The sequence below is a fragment of the Coffea eugenioides genome, chromosome 2 (genome assembly GCF_003713205.1).
Source record: "Coffea eugenioides isolate CCC68of chromosome 2, Ceug_1.0, whole genome shotgun sequence".
In the NCBI taxonomy this organism is placed as follows: Eukaryota; Viridiplantae; Streptophyta; class Magnoliopsida; order Gentianales; family Rubiaceae; genus Coffea; species Coffea eugenioides.
The window spans coordinates 37,112,956-37,134,288 of record NC_040036.1 but is presented as its reverse complement, the minus strand read 5'-3'; the positions used below and the strand labels follow the sequence as shown (position 1 = coordinate 37,134,288).

Sequence of the window (21,333 nt, the reverse complement as noted above, 5' to 3'; positions counted from 1 at the left end):
ATATGACAATGATTCTTAATGATAAGGGATATAAGTGTACATTTTAATTCGTTCGGAGGTAAAACTACTCGACAAATAATTGAAACGTCAAAAGTTGAACTTCGTAATAGTGTTAGAACCACAGGAGCATCTTGCCCTTGACATGATAATATCTACGCAAATTGATCTTGAGTTGTAGGTTCAACTCCACAAAAGGCAGCTAACAATATGATCATATTTCTACGAACTCTGTGATATATATTCATGTTCTAGGCATCACAAGCAAATATTCATTAGAGACTGAATGGTGTATCTATATAGTTAGTCAACACTCAACATTTTATTGAAGGCCAAAGTCATATCTTTTGCGAAAAATAAAAAGATGCCAAAGTTTAATAAGTTCAATCACTTCGTAAAACTAAAGCCGACTCAAGTCTGTTCAAAAAAAAAAAAAAAAAAAGGTCAGTTCAAAGGAAACTCTTACTTTGTAATTCCAGAAAATTTGGAGAGTGGGAAGGTGTCTTAATAGGTGTAATAGGATAAATGTTTTTCTTCTTTCTTTTCTTTTTCTCTTTGTTTTTTCTTTTTTGGTTAGAAAACCAAAACGGGATGATATTCGTGCTCCAAACGTTTATCCGATAAGAAGTTGTTCAAGTGAAATGGGCCCTTTTCAATAATGTTGGTTGCAAGAAATGGGATAATGAGACCCAATCATGATTGAAGGCTGATGTGTGACAACAATAACTTTAATTGTTTTAATGACTTGTCAATTGAACAATTAGGTAAGCGATTCAGATGCCATGTATGTGGTTTTATTCTTCCCACTTCTTCATTTGTTGTAGAATTTTCATCACACTCCGGTATGCGAAGTCTGCCTCCATGAAACGTCCAAACACTTTCAGAAATGGAATTAGAGAGAGAGAGTGTAGAATGGGAAAGAAGGGCCGGACCTACTCCAAGGCATACTCCAAGAATAAAGGACTTTTGACAACAAAACCAAACTGTCTTTTACTAAGAAAGGAACAAAATGGTTAAGTTAGTTTGTTTCACTAAAAGTTTGTTATTTATATAGAAAAGACAACCCGAAAGACATCAAAACTAAATAGTCACTTGAATGATCATCATCAAGAGGCTGCTTTAGTCTCCTTTAATGGGCAAAAGTACCAAAACTGTTTCATCACTATAATGATCATCAATAGGTTGCAATTAGTCTCCTTCAATGAACAAAAAAATGTCAAAACTATTTCCCAACTATAATGGTCATCAAGAGGCTACATTAAGCATTTTTCTTTTGTCCAATATTTTGAATTTAACAAGCTTTATTTCCATTTCAATTCACAAACTATTCTAACAATCCCCCACATAGTTTGTGAATGAAATAAACTAACACACATAAAACACCATGTATAAAGATAAACATCGTTAGATTTAAACTTATCTTTTAGTGTTAGTATATCACTTTGAACTAGTTAATCATGGTTGTTTATAAAATATTAAATCAAGATTTGTAAATTAGCCAAGAAATTTCACACAAATGGTATTTAAACATTTGATCAATTCACAGAATTTTAGCACTCTTATTGGCCATGTGCTTTGTCTTAGTTTCATGATCATTTACAAAAGTTAAGCATACCTTTGGTAGAAGCGGCACCACTTCTATGACCATATAGGTGAAATCACTTTCAAACTTTACGTAACAAAGCACTTTGAAAGCAATTACATTTCATTAAAAATATAACTAATCATATATTCAACCTCCCATTTTACACACTAGTGTCTAGTGGGATCGATAACTTTAAATACAAAGTACTAGTGTTCTTAATCACTTAACAACTTGTTATTACCCTTTAAACTTTTTCATCTAGTAGTAGTGTTAGAATGAAGGTAGAGTTCCTATTGTAAGTGACTTTAGACAAATGGTTTCAACCCCATTTCCAATGGCATTATAATCACTAACTCGATCCCTTAGTAAAGGTTTAGTCAACGAATCCGCTAAATTGTTGTATGTTCTTACATGTACAACTGCCACAACGCCATCTCTTAACATTTGTCTAAGATACTCATATCTTAGATATATATGTCTACATTTACCAATATATTCCTTATTTAAGACTCTGGACATAGTGGCTGCACTATCACAATATTCAGACACTCGGTCTCTAGCAACCTGATCCAACCACCAATTTCAATTAAGTCAATTCAGCAAAGCCTATGCCTGCATATTATTAGGATCCAATACTGGATTGAAAACCAAGAAAATTTCAGCAAAACGGATTGATTTTATAAAAATAACAACATTCAGTTGTCTTTTATACTCCGATACCTCCATTAGAGAGTAAGTAAAAGCCAGCAAGCGGTGTTTTGAACCAGCTTTTTAGCATCACCGAGTCCCTGAACAAAGGCACGAAATAAGGCATTCAATTGGAGTAATGGAGTTCAAATGCTCACCGGAAAGTACAGCCATACAGGCAAGTGCTGGGAGAGCACCCAGTAAAACCCTAAATTATTAGCTTTCAAGAGATCTAAGTATACATCAACGAGCGAAGTAACTTCCCCATGAAGACAAGCTCTCTCGGGAAGCTTATAGAAGTCGGCAAAGCTTCTCCAAGGTCCATACTCTCAAAAACTTGTTTTTTGTGTTTTTACGGAACTTCAGGTTGAATGTTACATGAGAGAGTGTTCCTGCTGACAAAATTGTTGAGGATTAACTGCTGTGTAGATGAGAGGGGAGAGGGAAAATTAATTGGTGATTAAAGAGAGAGTTTGCACTTTGCATGTGATCAGTCTTCCATTTGATGCATGAATTTTGCCTTATAAAATCTGATTTGTTAATGTTAGGAAATTGGCTTAATTTTTTTTAGGTAGGTTTCTTATTTTGTGTGAAAGTAACTAGTTTTCTAGTTGATTTTAGTTACTTGAAGTAGTAGCCAAGGAATTTTCTATTTTGTTTAGGATTAGAAGTTATTTCCTATTCTATGTAAGTCTAGAAATTAGAATAATGGTTCTTATAAATAGGTGGGTTGGCATACTATACAAAGATACACAAGGGTACACAAGAGGTGACATGTAGCCTTATACATGGGTGATGAGAGAGGGTTCTTGAGAGATGAGAGATGGTAAACAAGAGTTGGGTTTGGATTCAAGTTGTATTCTTATATAGGGTTTTCCTTTCATAATAAAGAACGGGTATCTCTTCGTGGATGCAGGTTCAATGGTGAAGTCGAACCACATTAAATATTGTGTGTCATTTATCTTTCATGCTTGTGGCTTGTTTATCATTAAATTGTTGTGTACTTGATATCTCAATAGTTGTGTGTTCCGCGCTTGAATCCTAACAAGTGGTATCAGAGTTTGGTTGCGAGACTGGATTGTTCACAAGCACTTGGATCCCAACAAACGGAATGGTTGGATCAAGAGTTTGGTTATTCAAGGTTGGATCCTAGTTAACTATTGAGATGAAGTGGATTGGCGGCTGTTGCCAATTGAATAATTTAATGAGTGGTATCCTTATTTCAATGGTTTGGCAAAAAAGTATTGATGGTGAAGGATAGGAAAGTCGAAAAGCATGGAGATACTTGAAGGTGAATTTAGGCAAGTGTTTCAAGGGTCAAGAAAAAGGTGGAGTCCAATGTTGATTTTGGACGTGAATCGGTAGAGATTTTCTCACACCTCCAATGGTTAAAACTTCATCCCGATGGATTTTAGATTTCGATTATGTTTTTTGGGTGGTGTGGTACGTGTCCCAAAGAAACAAAAAAATCTAATTTTTATCCGCCAGAAGACTCTGACAATTACGAGTTTTTCGTTTTAGGTGGAATCTTGAAAACCACACATGGCGAGACAGTCCTAAGAATGGAAAGAAGTATAATAATTTTATCATTTGATTGCCTCAATGGTTAGGGTTAGAACTCACAGAAGGGGATCCCAAATTGCAAGTGGTGGTGAGAAGAAATCCTGCAAAGGGAGATGGTGAATTGAGACACCTTCTCACGAGTCAACTGGAGGTTGGACTCGAGATAACTACACATGTTTATTTGCCGATTGAATCAATTTGGTGTTAGGACTGTATTGATTCGGGTGTGTAGTTTGGTACCATATTATTTGGTAGTTGAAGGCAAATAGTTGTTAAAAGAAATTTTCGCCAAGGTGAAAATTTCTTAGGAAATTGGTTTAATTTCTTTTAAGTAGGTTTCTTGTTTTGTATGAGAGTAACTAGTTTTCTAATTGGTTTTAGTTACTTGAAATAGTAGTCAAGAAATTTTCTATTTTGTTTAGGATTAGAAGTTATTTCCTATTGTATGTAAGTTTAGGAATTAGAATTGGTTTTCTATTATTATTTGGGTATTGGCTAAATAATGTTCCCTATAAATAGGTAGGTTGACATACTACACAAAGATACACAAGGGCACACAAGAGGCGACATGTAGTCTTATGCATGGGTGATGAGAGAGGGTTCTTGTGAGATAAGAGATGGTATACAAGAGTTTGGTTTGGATTCAAGTTGTATTCTTGCACAGAATTTTCCTCTCATAATAAAGAACGGGTTTTGGACGTAGGTTTAATGGTGGAGTCGAACCACGTTAAATATTGTGTGTCGTTTATCTTTCATACTTGTGGCTTGTTTATCATTAAATTATTGTGTACTTGATATCTCAATAGTTGTGTGTTTCGGATATCTTAATAGTTGTGTGTTCCACGCTTGAATTCTAACAGTTAAGTGTAGTTGTGGATCTCAGTCTGCAAAATTCTAAGCCATATTAAAATTTTACCCAGCACCAAGCTATGCATAAAAGAAGATTATGATGATTCATGAATTCTTGTTTACAAATGTGTTTTTTGTTAATCCTCTTTACTCATAGTCCTACAAATATAAAAGAGCGACCAAATGTTAATTAGATATGGTTTGAATAAGTAGTCAGAAAAACTACATACAAGCTGTTTACAATTATTATTTTATCAACAAAAGGACTCTGAATTGATATTAAACAAAGTGTTTGCATAGAACTTCCTTATTTCCTGTCAAAAACGAATGAAACCATGCAAGACTTGCCAAATACATTTTTCTGCAATCCATCCCTCCTCAGTCATCAATTAGTAGTGGTGATTAAGGCACACCTTATTGTGTGTACAGTTAATGAAAAATATATTTATCAAAATTATTTCTTTTCAAATTTTTTTATTGGGTTGGATTGCTTTATAATCTAGATTATCGCATGCAAAGGTGATAGAAGTAGATAACAAATTGTAACACCTTTTACTTAACAATGTAAATCACTTTGAACCACAGTGCGAAATTAGAAATTATTTTGTAAAACCTGCATATTTTATTGAAAGAAAGAGTATAGAAATTTCATTCGGCCATTCCTTTCTAGAATGGGTGTGGAAGGTCCAAGGTGCACTGGCATGGTGAAATCTGGGGTGTCAATTACAGATTGCGGGATCCGACAATCACAGTCCTGAATTGTAGGTTGCAATTAAGAGTGTGGATGAGTTTGGTTTCAAATCTTTTTAATATAAAACATAATATTTCATTTCATGAAATCTGAATCAATGTCAAAAAATACATTAAACATGTCATAGATACAATTAATTTAAAAAATCATTAGATTTAGCAGATCTAAAAAACAACAAAGATTACACTATGAAACTCCAATGGATCAGAAAAATTATGAGCTATCCAATGAATATTTATGCATGTCAACACCATCAGGTTTGCTATCTAATTAGTTCAAGTTTAAAGTCAATGTTGGGATCTGATAAAATGACTTAAAAAATCCCAAATCTGATATATAGGTCTAAAAAAAACTCTTAGATCTAATAAAGAAACAATAAAAAACTAAACAAAACTCCTGCCAAGATATTATGGGAGAGAAGAAAACTCTCATTAAAAAATTTTAGGATGGAGGAAAAGTCACACTACTAAACACTAAGAAAGAGAAAACTTCACCAAAATCTACAATCAGAGACTTTATTGAATATAAAACAAAAGTAGAAGGAGACCTTAACATGGAGAAAAAAACTGTCAGAAGGTTTTAGAGAATATAGAGAAACTTTGGAGAAAGCGCATTTTGATTGCGATTTGAAATCTAGTGAATGAACAATTTTCAAAGTATATCAAAGTTTGTTAGGGTTAATTACATTAACCTCCTCTGAGTTTTGACCATATTACAAAATAAAACCTTAGTTTGGTCAAATGACAGTGAACCTCCTTGAATGTACAAACGTATATCAAGTGCACCCCTGCCATTGAAAAACGTTAAACATGATGCTGCATTAAAAAAAAAAAAAAAAGGCTTGATATATTTTTTCTTTTTTTGTGTGGTAAGCGGAGCTGCTATTGAAAGATGTTTGTACATTCAAGAGGGTTCACTGTTATTTTGTAATATGGGCGGCCCATCCTCCATGGCACCTACCTTCAATACCCACCAAAAGTTCACCAATTCCCTTCAAATTCGGCCAAGCAAGACAACTTAATGACCCCTTCACAAGGCAATTTCCTGAAACTATTATTCCTTAATCCTTGCCATGGTCTTTTCTTTAGAAAATTTTTACAAGTGGGCTGTAGGAGTATACTGCCATCGGAGGCCAAAAGGAAGTGATGGTAGTAAAATTGGTTCCCCCAAATCCCTTACCTTCTGTAGAGTTGGCAGATATATTTTTTTTTCCCAAAACGATAACACATTCCATTTCCAGAAAACTAATTAAACTGTTGGAGCAACTGGTCTTACATCTTTTTTGGCTAAACTAGTAAGCCATATTGGGAAAGATTCCTCCCAACTAATTTCATCATACAGGCTTATGGCAAATTTTGCCAGCTTGTGAGACACTCAGTTACCATCTCTTTTAACAAATGAGAAGCAACATTCATCGAACCCTTGGCTTAGCTTCAGTATATCAATTAAGATAGTCCCTGTAACTGAATCTTCAGCATTCATATCCTTGAGCTTATCAACCATTTGTTTACAGTCAGATTGGATGACATCTTCGTTCCAGCCACTCTGCTTTGCCTTGATGACAGCTTTTCTGATTGCTAAGGCTTCCTCCACTGTTGGGTTTTCGTCTCTCCTTTCACCTCCTGCCCAAGCTCCAACAATCTCCCCATCCTCCCTTCTGGCCACTACCCCCCAACCTATTCTCCTTTCCTTTTGCTCCAAAACTGCATCAGAGTTTAGCTTGATAAACCCCTGCGGGGGTGGATGCCATCTACTCGATTCTGCCACTTGTTTTTCCCCGTTTTCCTCTGTTTTGTCTTCTCCAATGCTCACTTCTTTATATTCAGACCACTCATGTATAGCTTTATTTGCAGTTCTTCGTGGACAGTTCCTAACCCATTAAATTGTACTTGGTTTCTGGACTTCCATATCTGCCATAGGATATTCACTGGCAATGTAATGTGATTCCTTCCTTCTAGTCTTTCCTTTACTTCCATCAAGCTATTCCACCAATGCCAAAAATTGTGCCTAAAATCCTTTAACCCATCCCAATTGATTGGTGCTGCATTCCAGATGTACTCTGCGTGCTTGCAAAAGAAAAACATGTGCTCAACCGTTTCTGTCATTTCCCCACAGCACCTGCATTTGTCCTCACCTTTACTGTTCTCCTTTTGATAGGCTCATTAACTGGTAAAACATCATGCAAGCACTTCCAAATAAAATGCTTCAACTTATGTTTCATTTCCAAGCTCCATAAAAACTTCTAAGCCTTGGAGTTAGGTACATTTCTGCTATTACTGGCCTCCTGCCTTTTCTCTATCAGTTGGCAGATGTTTATATCCTTACTTTGGCAAATTTGGTTTTCTTTGTTGTGAATTTTAATAAAAGTTGAAGTATATCCAAGTGGGTTGCCTTTCCTTCAATTTCATATTCATTGTCTTTGTGAGATTTGTTGCCATTATGATTAATGGTGAAATTTGAATGTGTGGAGAAGATGAAATAATTGGATTTAGCAGTGAGGAAGGAAAGGTGCAGGGTGGGTGGGGAGTCAGATAGCCGTCGATTGCAGGTGAAGAAGTTTCTTTTTCCTAAAAATTTATGCGTTTTTTCTTAATCCCCTTTCTCTTGCATCCCTTGATGTACAAAACATAGAAGTAAAACAGAGAGGACTAGCTCCACTTTGTATTCCGAACTTGCGTTACTCTCTCATTTCAGACTTTAAAATTTAATTTTAGACACTTTACTTCTAAAATCGCAATTTTGGACACTTTGTGCCCTAAATTCTTATGTTTGTCTCATTTAAATTCAATCAATGACAATTTTAGCAAAATTAATGACATAGAAGACCCAACAAATCAATGACAATGAGTTGAAAGTGATCAAAATGTGCTAAGGTATTGTAGAAAAAAATTAAATAATATATAGTCATTAATTTACACTATCTTTTATCTCGTTAATTTTGCTAATAATATTAGTGATTGAGATGATATAAATCAATGATCATATCATGAAAGCGGTCAAGAAAAAAAAGGCTAAGGTATCACAATTAGAATAAAAGGTATATTATCATTAATTTTTACCATTACTTATCTAATTAATTTTGCGAACGTAATTATTTATTAGACTTAAACGAAACGAATTTAACAGTTTAGGGTGTGAAGTATTCAAAATTAAAAATTTAAGATGTAAAGTAAGAAGGTGGTATAAGTTGAAGGGCGCAAAGTGGAGTTAGTCAAAAAAGAAACGTTGCATGAATCAAGAAGAAAAAAAAAATTAGCGTACAGAAACTGCCAGTTGGAAGAAAGCTCCATTTGCCTTTGGCTGCGGGTAAGATGCGTGTTACCAGGTTCATAGTTTCATCCAAAGACATAACATCTTGTTGACTTTGTGGTCACTGGTGCAACGATGGCCCGTTCCCGGCCGCCTCGGGCAAGATGCGTGTCTACCAGGTTCATAGTTTCATCCAAAGACCATAACATCTTGTTGACTTTGTGGTCACTGGTGCAAGGATGGCCCGTTCCCGGCCGTCCTTCGTACTAATCTACTACTAGACTTCAGTCTTTTGAAAGGCGTTAATTGAGCGCGCCTTGAGAGTTGAGACCCTTATCTGGTGTCTGGGGTGGGGCGTTAGTAAAATGCTCCGGTCAACGACGGAGCCCTGATTTTTTTTTTTTTTAAGGCAGGTCAAAATTTTTTCTAATAGAATTATCTTAATATGTTATATTCAAAATAATATATATAATTATATATATATATTAATTTTTATAATAAAAATAAAAATTATAAAATATTAGAAAAGCTAATTTTATTTTATACATATATTTATATATTATAAATTAAAATTTTCAAAACTTAAAAAGATCATGATGCTCATCAGCCCCTGGCTCCGTCATTTCTGGCAGTGGATGTGAGCAAGTCTTAGGCGTGCGCCTCAATCTCAAAGGTGCGTTTTTTATGCCCCAGAGTATGAGGCGGTTGAGCCAGTGAATCTTGAGTATCTTTGTTTATATGCTTCAATCATGAGCTGGGGTTTAATTTTCAAAGAGTTTAATTTAAAGGAAAAGGGTGCTGTATTCATAATCACTGAAAAAAATGGACTTTACAGTTGATTTATCATGAATAAAAAAAAGCCAATAAGCGATAGTGGAAGCTAGCTGACCGCCATCTGCAATTGCAAGTTCGAAGTTGCAGCCACGTGGATAAGGGGTCGGGAAAGATGACAAGTCTTGAGATTTGCACTTTGACCCACTAGATTTTTGGTCATTATTATTTTGGTCCTTATGTTTTGGCTCACATTTAAACTTTAGTTCACATGTTATCTCAATTGTCATTAACCGAAAAATTTTATTTTAAAATTTTTGTATAGTACTATTACATACCATAATAGTTAAATATCTAAACTTACTTTTAATATCATATATGTCTTTTATTAAATTTAATCATTTTTCATACCTACAACTACTGTATCATGAACTTTTACCTATTTTTCAATTATAATATATTTTGTTATTTTTATATTTTTATATTTTTATATATTAAAAATTTAAAATTTGTGGTCCATGCGTAGGGACTTTCACCCTGTTTGGACGAAAGAAAAGTGTCTTATCCAATGCTTTTGCCTTTTAAAACACTACTATGAGTTTGCAAAATGAACCCATAAAAATTCAGGAATGAAGATCTATCAACAAAATGATATGTAACAAAATACTCTGCTTGATCAAGATATGCCCGATCAACTTTGATTACTGAAGTTCAACTTTTAATAAAACATAGTTTCACTTCAAGAAGATCTTTTCATGAATTAAATGTGTTTGAAGTGTTTTTTTTCCCCAAGAATTACTCCGTTTTTCTTTCTACCCAAAAAAAATTTATGGGCAATTTCAAATTTTCACTAGTTCTATAATGCTAAATTAACAAAAGTTAGTGTGAGGGGTGTCTGTTATTTAGTCAAACCATAGGTTTATTCGGCGATATGATCAAATGTCAAGGGTGGTAGATGTAATTAACCCAATTTGTTATGTTATTACACATTAATATTGTTGTGTTACATAATTGCACCACATAATTGGGAATCAAAGTCAATAATTGCAATTGCTCGGCCGACCTACAGACTCCGGAATCAACGTCAATAATGCGATTAGCCGGGACACTTCAAGTCCACGTCCGATAAATTTAACCAAAAAAAAAAAAAAAAAAAAAGGTCCATATCCAGTGAAGACAGTGGTTCAAAGTCCGGTCCAGTCCAGTCCCTATCGATGGTCCAAAATTCTGGCCCTACGGCCATATTTGATTTTGACAATTACAAACCAATTCACTGCCGCTTCTCGAAGAACAATATTTTCCCCAATTTGATTACTATAGCATTAACACGCAACTTTCCTTTGATTCGTACCCTGCCATATTATAATTAGAGTTGCTCATTTTTAGGCCATTGTTCATCTATAAGAGTATTTTACAGTTTAGTTTAGGTTTAAATTGATGACCGCGCAAAGCTAAAACCAAATTCCAAGATATCACTATAAAATCCGGAAATGGGATTTCACAAGTTTCACGTCAGATAATAATAATAATTTAACAATTTATGGTGTAAATTAACAATTTATTCTCAATTTACATCAAATTGTCCTCAACTTATACTAAATAATAATAATCAATTTATACCAAAATGTACCTGATTTACACCAAATAATAGCAAATCAACATACACTGAACTGTACTAGATTTACATCAAACTGGATTTGACTCACACCGAAATCCTACTAATTTAATTTACATTAGAGGTCAACTTGTGCGAAATCGTAGGAAACACAGATTGTGAGACCTGGATCCATGAAATCCAAATCCTAACTTGAATGGTCAACAATAACTTAACAGGCAACTTAACAAGCAAGTACTGATATGGTAAAAACAATAAACAACCCAAAAAAAGCTATTTCTTTTTAGCTTAGGGGAGGCTCTTGAGCAGTGTGATGGTGATGACTAGATGCCTAGATGACTGGATATACATTTTAGATAGAGAAGATGACTAGATGGTGATGTACAGGTATTGTTATGAATTAATTACTGCTCAAGATGATCTTCCAATCTCATTTAAACTTCCTAAATTCCTCATCAATAGCTAGTTTTTGTTCTTTAGGTACATTGTTCACTCCCTAATGCCAAAACTAAACTTACTGACCAACAATTACATCAGTTGCATAATTCTCACAAAAGTCATTAACAGAAAGCTTTGTCCTCAATCACCGACCTCCAGACAATAGCGATTCTGCAGCAGAGGAGGAAGCGTGTGAAAATGGCTTGTCCATTGAAGATGGATATGATAACTTAAAATCACTGAAACCTTCCTGACTTGCAAAAGACAGGCCAGTGGCAGAAATCCCAAGTGAGCGTAAATCTGGCAGTGCCAAGGCGCTGTCCAAGTATAGAACAACTTGACGCATGGTTGGCCTTGCCGTGGGCTCTGACTGCGAGCACAACAATCCGAGCTTCATAACCAATTCCACCTCCTCTTTCACATAATCAAGTCCCATGTTTGGATCAACTGCTTCAAGAAATTGCCCTTTGTTCCAGCAAGAAAATACCCAATCAACCAAAATGGCGTCCTCTGTTGGGGGGTGTGGTTCTATTGGTCTTCTGCCGCAAACTACCTCAAGCAAAAAGGCGCCAAAGGCATATACGTCCGTTCTGGTTGTAGCCTTTCCAGTTCTAGTATGCTCTGGCGCGAGGTATCCAAGTGTTCCAACAACATGAGTTGTTTGAGGGTCTGTTCCATGATCATACAATTTGGCAAGCCCGAAATCTCCTAATCTTCCATTCAATTCACTGTCTAACAGGACGTTGCTGGCCTTTACATCTCTGTGAATCACTATCTGTTCCCAACCTTCATGTAGATAAAACAATCCAGATGCTACACCTCTTATGACTCGATATCTTTGGTTCCAGTTCAGAGTGCACCTAGGCTGCTGGTATAGAAACCTGTCCAGGCTTCCATTTGGCATGTATTCATAAACCAATAGCAGTTCATCTTTTCGCCTGCAGTAACCTAAAAGTGGAACCAAATTTCTGTGGCGTAACCGGCCTATGCTGACGATTTCTGCCACAAATTCTTTCATTCCTTGCCTGGAATCATGAGATACCCTCTTGACAGCAACCTCAAGTTTGGAGCTGGGTAAGATGCCTCGATATACCTTACCAAAACCGCCTCTTCCCAGTAACTCTCTGTCCCTGAACCTTTTTGTGGCGATATACAAATCTTTGTACTTGAATCTGTGAGGGCCATAATCATGCTCCCAATCCTCAAGAACTTCTGCAAACTTCTTCTTTATTCTCACCTGATAAATTATGCCAGAGATTGCTATTGGCAGGGCAATTGTCAAAATGATAGGTAAACCAATGGTCAATACTTTGGACGTTTTCTTTGGCCCAACTCGTGGGAGCTTAGGAAGTTGAGAAAGATCCAGCCATTGAGCCACACCGTTCATCTTGAAACTCCATCCCAGAAGGCAATGGGATGTCGGGACAGAACCGGTAGATGATGAAAATCCGATGTACATGTTTTTATTTAATATTGGAGAAAGATCATAGGATAAAGATAAAAGAGGTTTGTTTGGTTTATCAGCATATATTGGAGCTAATGTGACACTTATATGCTTTTCTTTTCCATCATATTCCACCCAAACTTGCATTGCTTTACCACTAATAAGAGTCAAGTTCTGAAAAACACCGCTGCCATCCGAATAATAACCTGCAGGCTCCGCTAATGTGGAGTTCAGTCCGTTGATGTCAATCCCAACGTGGTTATTATTGATATCATGGAACTCTTCACTTTGGATCGTGTCAAGTTCCACTGCAAAGACATGATTGGTCTCATTTCCATTGTTGGTTTCGTTGAAGAGGCCGAGATGGTGACTAGGAAGAGCCCCTGGAAGGCCTCTTGTTGGTGCAATCACGAAAGCCATTCCATGGCCACTCAAAGTAGGATATTCAGACACTACAGCAAAGATGAAGGTGGTGGAAAAGGAGAAAGCAGAGGAATTAGCTGAATCCTTGAAGCTGACAGGATTAGGAAAGAAGGCATGACCTTGTTGCTGCACGGGGGCATCAGTTAGCTTCAAGAGGCCATTTGGCGTGACCTCAGCTATGCCATCCCGGCTCAAGTCGGAGGACCGGAATCCATTGTAGGTGATACTAAGGTCCTGGGAAGATGCAAAGCCAGCTAGAGCAGAAACCGCTAGCAGTATAAGCTTGATTAGAATAAACATGGCTAGCTGATGGCTGAATGCTGGTACTAGCTTGAAAATCCCTCCAAAATCCGATGATAGTTTAAGTAATTTCTTTGCTTGTCATTGTCAATACGGAATCAGCAGTATTGGTTGACTCTAATATTGAATGATTAAGCTGATTATGGAGCTTTGTTTCAATTCTTCCAGTCACTATCATCAGTCCATCCAAAAACCAATCTCACTGTCATGTACATTGTACCGTGACTCCGTTTTCTGCGCAGAAGAATTAAGCTTACTCCGACTTGGCAACTAATCTGTACAATCTTGAGATCACATTCTGAGAAGCTTCTGGTATCACTCAGGGTAGTTGAACATAATTTTGGGAAGGTGATAAAAGTCAGAATTTTTCATCTAGAACACTGCAATTTGCAGCTGATTCATATATACCTTAATAATACTACCAAATGAATGTCCCCACAATGGTGGTTGCCAATGCTGGAGGAACAACCCGTTTGCGTGCAGCACGTGCCTGCAGTAGACTTTGGATGGTCAATCTCGCGTCTTTGACCAATTCCAGTGGTCCTTCGTCTCCATTTCTGCTGTAATACAACTAACCTGTACTATGAAGGGAGGAAATTCTCTACATAGGATCACACGATTCTGAAATTCCTTCTGTACAATTATCAGGCTTGGAAAGCCACAGACTCCAGAGTTCACTTGGTGGAATTATTAATAAGGTAAATTACTTTTTATCCTCCTATGATTTGGAACTTTACCACATAACCTCCCATAGTTTAAAAATTCGTACATAATCTCTTTATACTTTGAATTAAAGTGTCACAACTAGTTTTTTCATTAAAACTACTGGTAAATGTTAAAAAGTTAAAATCAAACTAATAAATTGATAGATACAAAACAAAAAACGCAGTTAAATATTTGATTTAGAAACCTATAATGATATTTGCAAATGATTAAAGTTTTGGTATTTTCTATTTATTATTTATTTACTTTTATTTCCCTTTCTTCTATTTTGTATTTGAAAAAAAAAGGTTTATTAATATTTAATACCGAATTGTGTGCAAAATAGAAGCAGCGCTTCCACTGGTGAAGATGGAGATAAAAATTAAATTAAAGTTGCACGTGAGTTATACCACTAGAGAGACTGCAATGACAATTGAAACTCCTGATGGCATTAAAAATGATTTAAGAGAGATAATGTTGACAAAAAAAATTAACCAAGTCAATTTTAGTTGTTTTAGAATTAGATTTAATATTTGGTAACTATATTAGAATTGGTATCAAAATTAGTTTAGGAAATAGAGTTGAATTGTGATTAAGTATTAGTATTGAAACAGGTTTTATAGTTTTTATGTGTTTATTTAAGGACTTGATGTCTCTCTATTCTTGTTAAGAAAAATTGGTCCGTCGATTAACTAATTCTTGTGCCCCTCCCATATCTTTCATGTTCCTTCCCCGCGATTCCATTCCTACTTGACATATATTCAATTTGTCAAATAGTTTGTTGTGATTATTCAAAGGCTTCGGTTGAATCTTTTGTGATAGATCAATTGTGTTTTATTCTTATACTTTTCCTTCATTGAGTGACACTAATCAAAGATCTAGGCTTCATGAGCAAAGACAAACCACGAGATCCATTATCTATATAGTTAGTCAACACTCATCATTTTGCTGAAGGCCAAAGTTATATCTTTTGCGTAAAATAAAAAGATACCAAAGTTTAATATGTTCAATTATTTCGTTTTACACTGTTGTACCAAGGATCATAAAACTACAGCCTACTTAAGTCTGTTCAAAGAAAACTCTTACTTTGTAATTCCATAAAATTTGAACCTGTTAACATTTTTTAATTACACGGAATTAAGGTAATCCACAAGAGTGCTATCTGTAAAAAGCCATTCTAAATCACTGACATTCCTAAACGATAGACACAAATATGAAAATTCCTAAAATTAAAGATGTGAGTTATCCATTAATTTGTTCGGTCATTTAATCGTATGTCCCTTAGTATAGTATTTTCCAATCCACAACCCACATCGCAAAACCAAAAATGCATGAATTTAGTGTGACAATGCTTCACCAAGTTTGCTGTTTTTGACAGGAGAGCGGGAACGGGTCTTAGTAACGTACAATAACTTTTATTGTTCCAATGGCTTGTCAACGGAAAACTTAGAAAAGCGATGAAGATGCCATGCATGTGGTTACTCTGCTCGTTTTTCCATTTGTTGTAGAATTTTCATTATATTCCAGTAAGCAAAGTCTGCCTCCATGAAACGATCCAAACACTTTCAGAAACGGTCCAAACTCCAAAGTATAGTTTAGCGATGTTTGAAACTCGAAACATTAATTGAATCGGTAAAGTGATCGGATCGAAGTTCAATCGGTCAAATCGATTCAATTCCGGTTCAATGATACACACACACATACATGCACATACATACACACACACACTTGTACATAGAATAAGATTATCCCATGGACCAATTTAAGACATTACTTGATAAAAAGTTAAATATTTTTAAATACAAATTTTAAAATTGTGAATTCAAACAAATAAATTCATCTCGATTGTACCTACTAGGAAAAAATCTTAAATCCTACACCAACCACAATCATATTCTGAAATTAAACAAAATGTATTGGAACTTCTGAAATTAAACAAAATCTAATAGAACTACAAAAGAAAACAGCAATCATCGAGTTTGAGGGTGAGAAATAGAGAGAATTTGGTTACTTTTTTAGAAATCAGGGTTACGAACAAAAGATTCAGCTGATAAGTTTTATGTTTAAAACTTTACGTTCATTTTTTTTAAAAAAAAAAAAAGGAAAAATGAAAAATCGTGGTTTATGGGTCAATCTGGGTTGAACGGGTGACCAATTTTTTTTTTTTTTTTTTTTTTTTGCAATTTTGATTGATTTTTATATAAATCAACACTAGTAGTAAATCGGGGTAGAGACTTGACCGATTTGCAGTCCAATCAATTGAATCGGCCAGTCTAATCCGATTTTTAAAATATTGGAAAATTTTTAGAGGAACTAAAGATGTCGTCATGTGAACGTACGCCCATTTCGTTTGGAGGAAATCATTAAAAGAAATTTTCTATTGCGTTTAATTGGCTTGCACCTAGTACACATACCTTGGAAGAAAGGGCAGGAAATGAAAGCAATTCTCCAGTCTCGACTGCTATGTAGTGCGAGTTCAGGGCTTCAACCTAGCCTTGCTTCTAAACACGTTTACCCCAACACCAAGCCAATTTATACGCCCAACCACGTGTTAAAGATGAACTGAGTTTTTTGATACTTGAATTGCGTTTGGTTGTGTGAGAACTCATTTTGATTTTGGTTTGGCAATTAACCAAATCAGACAGGAATAATATTTTTTATTGGGTAAAATTTCAAATTCAGTTTGAATTTGGCTCAATTAGCACATGATTTGAAACTTATATCTAAGAAATTCAAATTACATGAATTTGATTCGAGTTTAACTTGATAAAAACTCTTCTAAATTTAGTTTATCAAATAAACAAACCAAAATTAAATAATATTTCAAATTCATTAACATAAACAAACAGGCATTTGAGGGTCCAACCCAAAATATATTCACCTTTTTTATAAGTTTTATACACACACACACAATTAAAAAGGTGTAATGGGTGATTTGTTTTGGTTGGGTTTTTTAAATTTATTTTGAAATTGCCTATTTTTGCCCATAAAACCGAAAAAGTATGAACTCAAAATAATCCATAAAAATGTCATACTGAATATAGTCTAATAGATAGACATAGGACTTAAGCTAGTTGGACTGATGCATGATTCGTACGAAAAGTACAATTCAGACATTAATTCATTAATTCAATCGATACATTAAAACAGTCCTAATTTTACTCCAACTCTAACACACACCTACACGGCCTCAGAAATTAATTTAGACAAAATTACTGCCAACTTCCGCTATTCAAATAGATGAAAGTTAACCCTCGTGAGAGTCACGACCATTCTCAATGAACAATTTAGATGTTTGGCATAAAACACACTAGTTTTGTAACTGCATTTTAGGGAGTACAATACTTCTTGAGACCGGACCCAGTGAAATCATGATTGCTGCTCAATCAATTTATGTTTTCCTTTAATTTCATTGACTAGATAGCAAATATGAAAGTTTACATATTGGAAGTTGACCAGTAAAAAAAAATTAAAAATTGGAAACTCTAAAGTTCAGTATTTTACATCAGGTGATGTTTAGGAACACTATTGGTTACTGAAGACTTTTTTAATCAAATTAAGGAATTTAAGCATAAGAATTGTTATAGAGTCGACTATACTGCTGGGCAATGAAGGCTACAATAAGGAACCAGTGCATTTGCATGGCAAAGCAACAAGAAGTTAATTTGACAAAGCAACAAGAAGTTAATAAGGAACCAGTGCATTTGCATGGCATAATTATTTTTATTTAATTGAATATTATGAATATTTAGTGTAAACTGAGAAATGGCATAATGATTGGTTTTTAAGTTTTTGAGGAATTAAATTTGACAAAAGTACGTATATTGTTTTATCTATTGAATCATTGAAGTAAGTTTTGTATAAAATTGCTTGAGGACAAGCAATGATTCAAGTGTGGGGGAATTTAATAAGTGAAAATTTAACGTACATTTTGTACAAATTTGGCATGAAATTTTGGTATGTTTTGAGAAGATTAAAGCTATATTTGAACTCTTTTGGTGATAATTGCTTAAATATTGTTTAAGGGTTCAAAACTTGATAAATGAGTGGATTAATGCGTTAATTTTGTGAAATTTTGAAGGTTAGAAATGTATGAAATTCATGCACAAGCTGAAAGAAATGTAAAGGTCATCCAGAGGACAAAGTACACAAGAAATTGGGAGCAAAAATGTAGAAAAAGGGAAGAAGTGAAAGACTGGAAAATTGCTCAACACAGATCCGAGCTCGGATCCGTGTAAACAAGAGGGATCCGAACCCTCGTCTATACTTCTGGAGGAGTGTATCCGAGGTCAGAACGATCCGACCTCGGATCCATCATGGAAAGTCCTCGGATCCACAGATCCGAGCTCGGATCAATTCTCACCCCTCGGATCCGAGGCTCGGATCTGTCTCTCTCCTCAGCAAGTGGCACAGCCGTTTTTCTTTACCTTTCTCACAACTTTTCTAGCTATTTTGAGTGACAGAAATCGGTGGCACATGCTTCTGCAACAAAAGAGAAGACCAAATGAGTGTAGACAAAAAGAAATATCATATATTTGACTTCTTTTTACAAAATCTGAGTGGAGGAAATTATGAAGGGAAAAGAGTACGCTTTCTACCACCTTTTAAGCAGAAACACAAGGGAGAAGGAAGAGGGGGAATATACGTAGTTAGTTTTTCATCTTGTAACATTTTTTTTCTCTCTAGATAGGAGTTCTTGGAGAAGCATTGTTGGAGTTTTTCACTTGTAATCATATTGTGCAAGAGCATAGCAGGAATTGGAGCACTTCACCTTCAATTGGCTATGCTTTCTTTTATCTTTCTTATACTTGTACTCTATAATGTTTTGCATTAATAAACTTGTGAGTTTGATTGTTAAATCATTCATGAGTAGCTAATTTTCTTTGTCTAGGGAGTAGATGAAACTTATGGCTAAATAATATGAATTGAATGTGATTTACACTTGTTATATCTTGTATTAACTTGTCTACTTGTGTAGCTGTGATTACTTGTTGTTGATTGATCACCAATAGCTTGTTTATAGTTATTATTGTTCAATGAGAATTGGTAATAACAATGGAAACACATGAGTAGAGCTTGAGTTGTATGTTCATGAAAATAGAGATACACTTAGGTGGATTATTTAGCATTTCATGAAATAAAACGGAGTAGTAGTAGTATTTCACCATGAAAATTGGGAAATCTATATTGCTCTAGGCCATTTCATCATGAAAATGAGACTTGGTAATTTTGGAAATGAATCTCTAGTTAAACAAGAATAATAGCAAGAAGTAAATCCATTCATTTGTGTTGTTTATGCCATAAGTGGAATCTATATCCCTAGAATCTTCCTTAAGTGAAATTTCTCTATTTGCATTCAGGATTTGTTGAACTAGATTTGTATATCAGATTTGTAGACTACAGCATTATACTTTCTCTGCTCAAATTAATTGTAAGTCTAAATAATAGAGAAAACAAGGGCTTAGTAATTGTTTAAATTGCTCCTCGTGGGATCGACCCGATACACATCTTGTACTACAATTGCGACCTGTATACTTGCAGTCCAACGGGTGTAAAATCGGAATTAAACTTGCATTGATATAAAAATCCCGTCAAGTTTTTGGCGCCGTTGCCGGGGAGCGGCAATATTAGGCCCTAATCATCTCCATTAATTTAGATATTTTCATTGTTTTTATTCAAGTTGTTGAATTAAAACTGCAAAATTTCTCTTGTTTTTGTTTGTAGTGTATGCACCGATCAAATCGAGAAGTTGCACATTTCGATCCTGAGATTGAAAGAACATTACGCTGACAAAGGAGGAATACACTGTATCAAGAGGAACAAGAGGTTTGGCAGCCAATAGAAGATATCTTGATAGAATTACAATTTGACGAAGAAATGGCAGAAAATGAATCAAATAGGACAATTCTGCGAGATTTTGCTTTACCGGGAGCACAAGGTTCTCAAACTAGCATTGTAAGGCCAACGGTAAACGCTAATAACTTTGAGATAAAACCATCACTGATTCAAATGGTACAACAATCTAAATATGGAGGTAATGCTACCGAAGATCCTAATTCTCACTTGTCAACATTTCTTGAAATTTGTGATACAATTAAGTTTAATGGTGTTAGTGAAAATGCAATTAAACTTCGATTGTTTCCATTTTCACTAAGGGACAAGGCTAAGGTTTGGTTACAATCTCATTCTCCAAATACTTTTACTACTTGAGATGAATTAGCTAAGGCTTTTCTTAATAAATTCTTTCCACCTGGAAAAACTGCTAAATTGAGAATGAATATAACTAATTTCTCTCAATAGGAAGGAGAGGCATTGTATGAAGTTTGGGAGCGTTATCGGGAATTGCAACGAAGATGTCCTCATCATGGTCTACCCGATTGGCTAGTAGTCCAAACATTTTACAATGGTCTCACCTATCCAACAAAGACGCATGTAGATGCTGCAGCGGGAGGAGCTTTGATGGGAAAGACAGCTGAGGAAGCTCAGCAATTGATCGAAGAAATGGTTGCTAACAACTACCAATGGGCAAACGAACGAGGTAATTCAAGGAGAACCGCAGGTATGCTTGAAGTAGATACCTTGAATATGTTAAGTGCAAAAATGGATAATGTGGTTAAGATGCTTAATAGGCAAGTTGGTTCTAGTTCTAATCAAGGAGTAGTTGTTGCATGTTGTACCACTTGCAGCGGAGATCATGATGATTTTATGTGTTCTAGCAGTGAACAGGTTCAATATCTCAACAATTACAACCGTCCTCTCCAAAACAATCCATACTCCAATACTTATAATCCAGGATGGCGTAATCACCCAAATTTTGGATGGAAAGATCAAGGGAACCAACAAAGACCAGTTAATCCACCGGATTTTCAACAAAAGCAACCACTGCATGAGTCCAAACCAGCTTGGGAATTGGCAATTGAAAAGCTAGCCAATGTATCAAATGATAAAATTGAAAAGTT

General features: G+C 35.2%; 2 protein-coding genes and 1 non-coding gene across 3 annotated transcripts; all 3 read right to left on the bottom strand.

Moving 5' to 3' along the window:
- Nucleotides 1-6,806: 6,806 nt before the first annotated feature.
- LOC113759638 lies at nucleotides 6,807-7,537 on the bottom strand. The gene is made up of 2 exons (XM_027302216.1): nucleotides 7,422-7,537; nucleotides 6,807-7,302 (listed from the first exon to the last, which is right to left on the bottom strand). The coding sequence occupies exons 1-2, from the start codon at nucleotides 7,535-7,537 to the stop codon at nucleotides 6,807-6,809; spliced, it is 612 nt and encodes a 203-aa protein (XP_027158017.1).
- Nucleotides 7,538-11,133: 3,596 nt separating this feature from the next.
- LOC113760615 (L-type lectin-domain containing receptor kinase IV.1-like) lies at nucleotides 11,134-13,675 on the bottom strand. The gene has a single exon (XM_027303263.1). It carries the CDS (start codon nucleotides 13,670-13,672, stop codon nucleotides 11,651-11,653), a length of 2,022 nt encoding a protein of 673 aa, XP_027159064.1. The 5' UTR covers nucleotides 13,673-13,675; the 3' UTR covers nucleotides 11,134-11,650.
- Nucleotides 13,676-20,638: 6,963 nt separating this feature from the next.
- Nucleotides 20,639-20,745, bottom strand: LOC113764224. The gene has a single exon (XR_003467509.1). It is a non-coding gene; the product is annotated as a small nucleolar RNA R71 (small nucleolar RNA).
- Nucleotides 20,746-21,333: the final 588 nt, after the last annotated feature.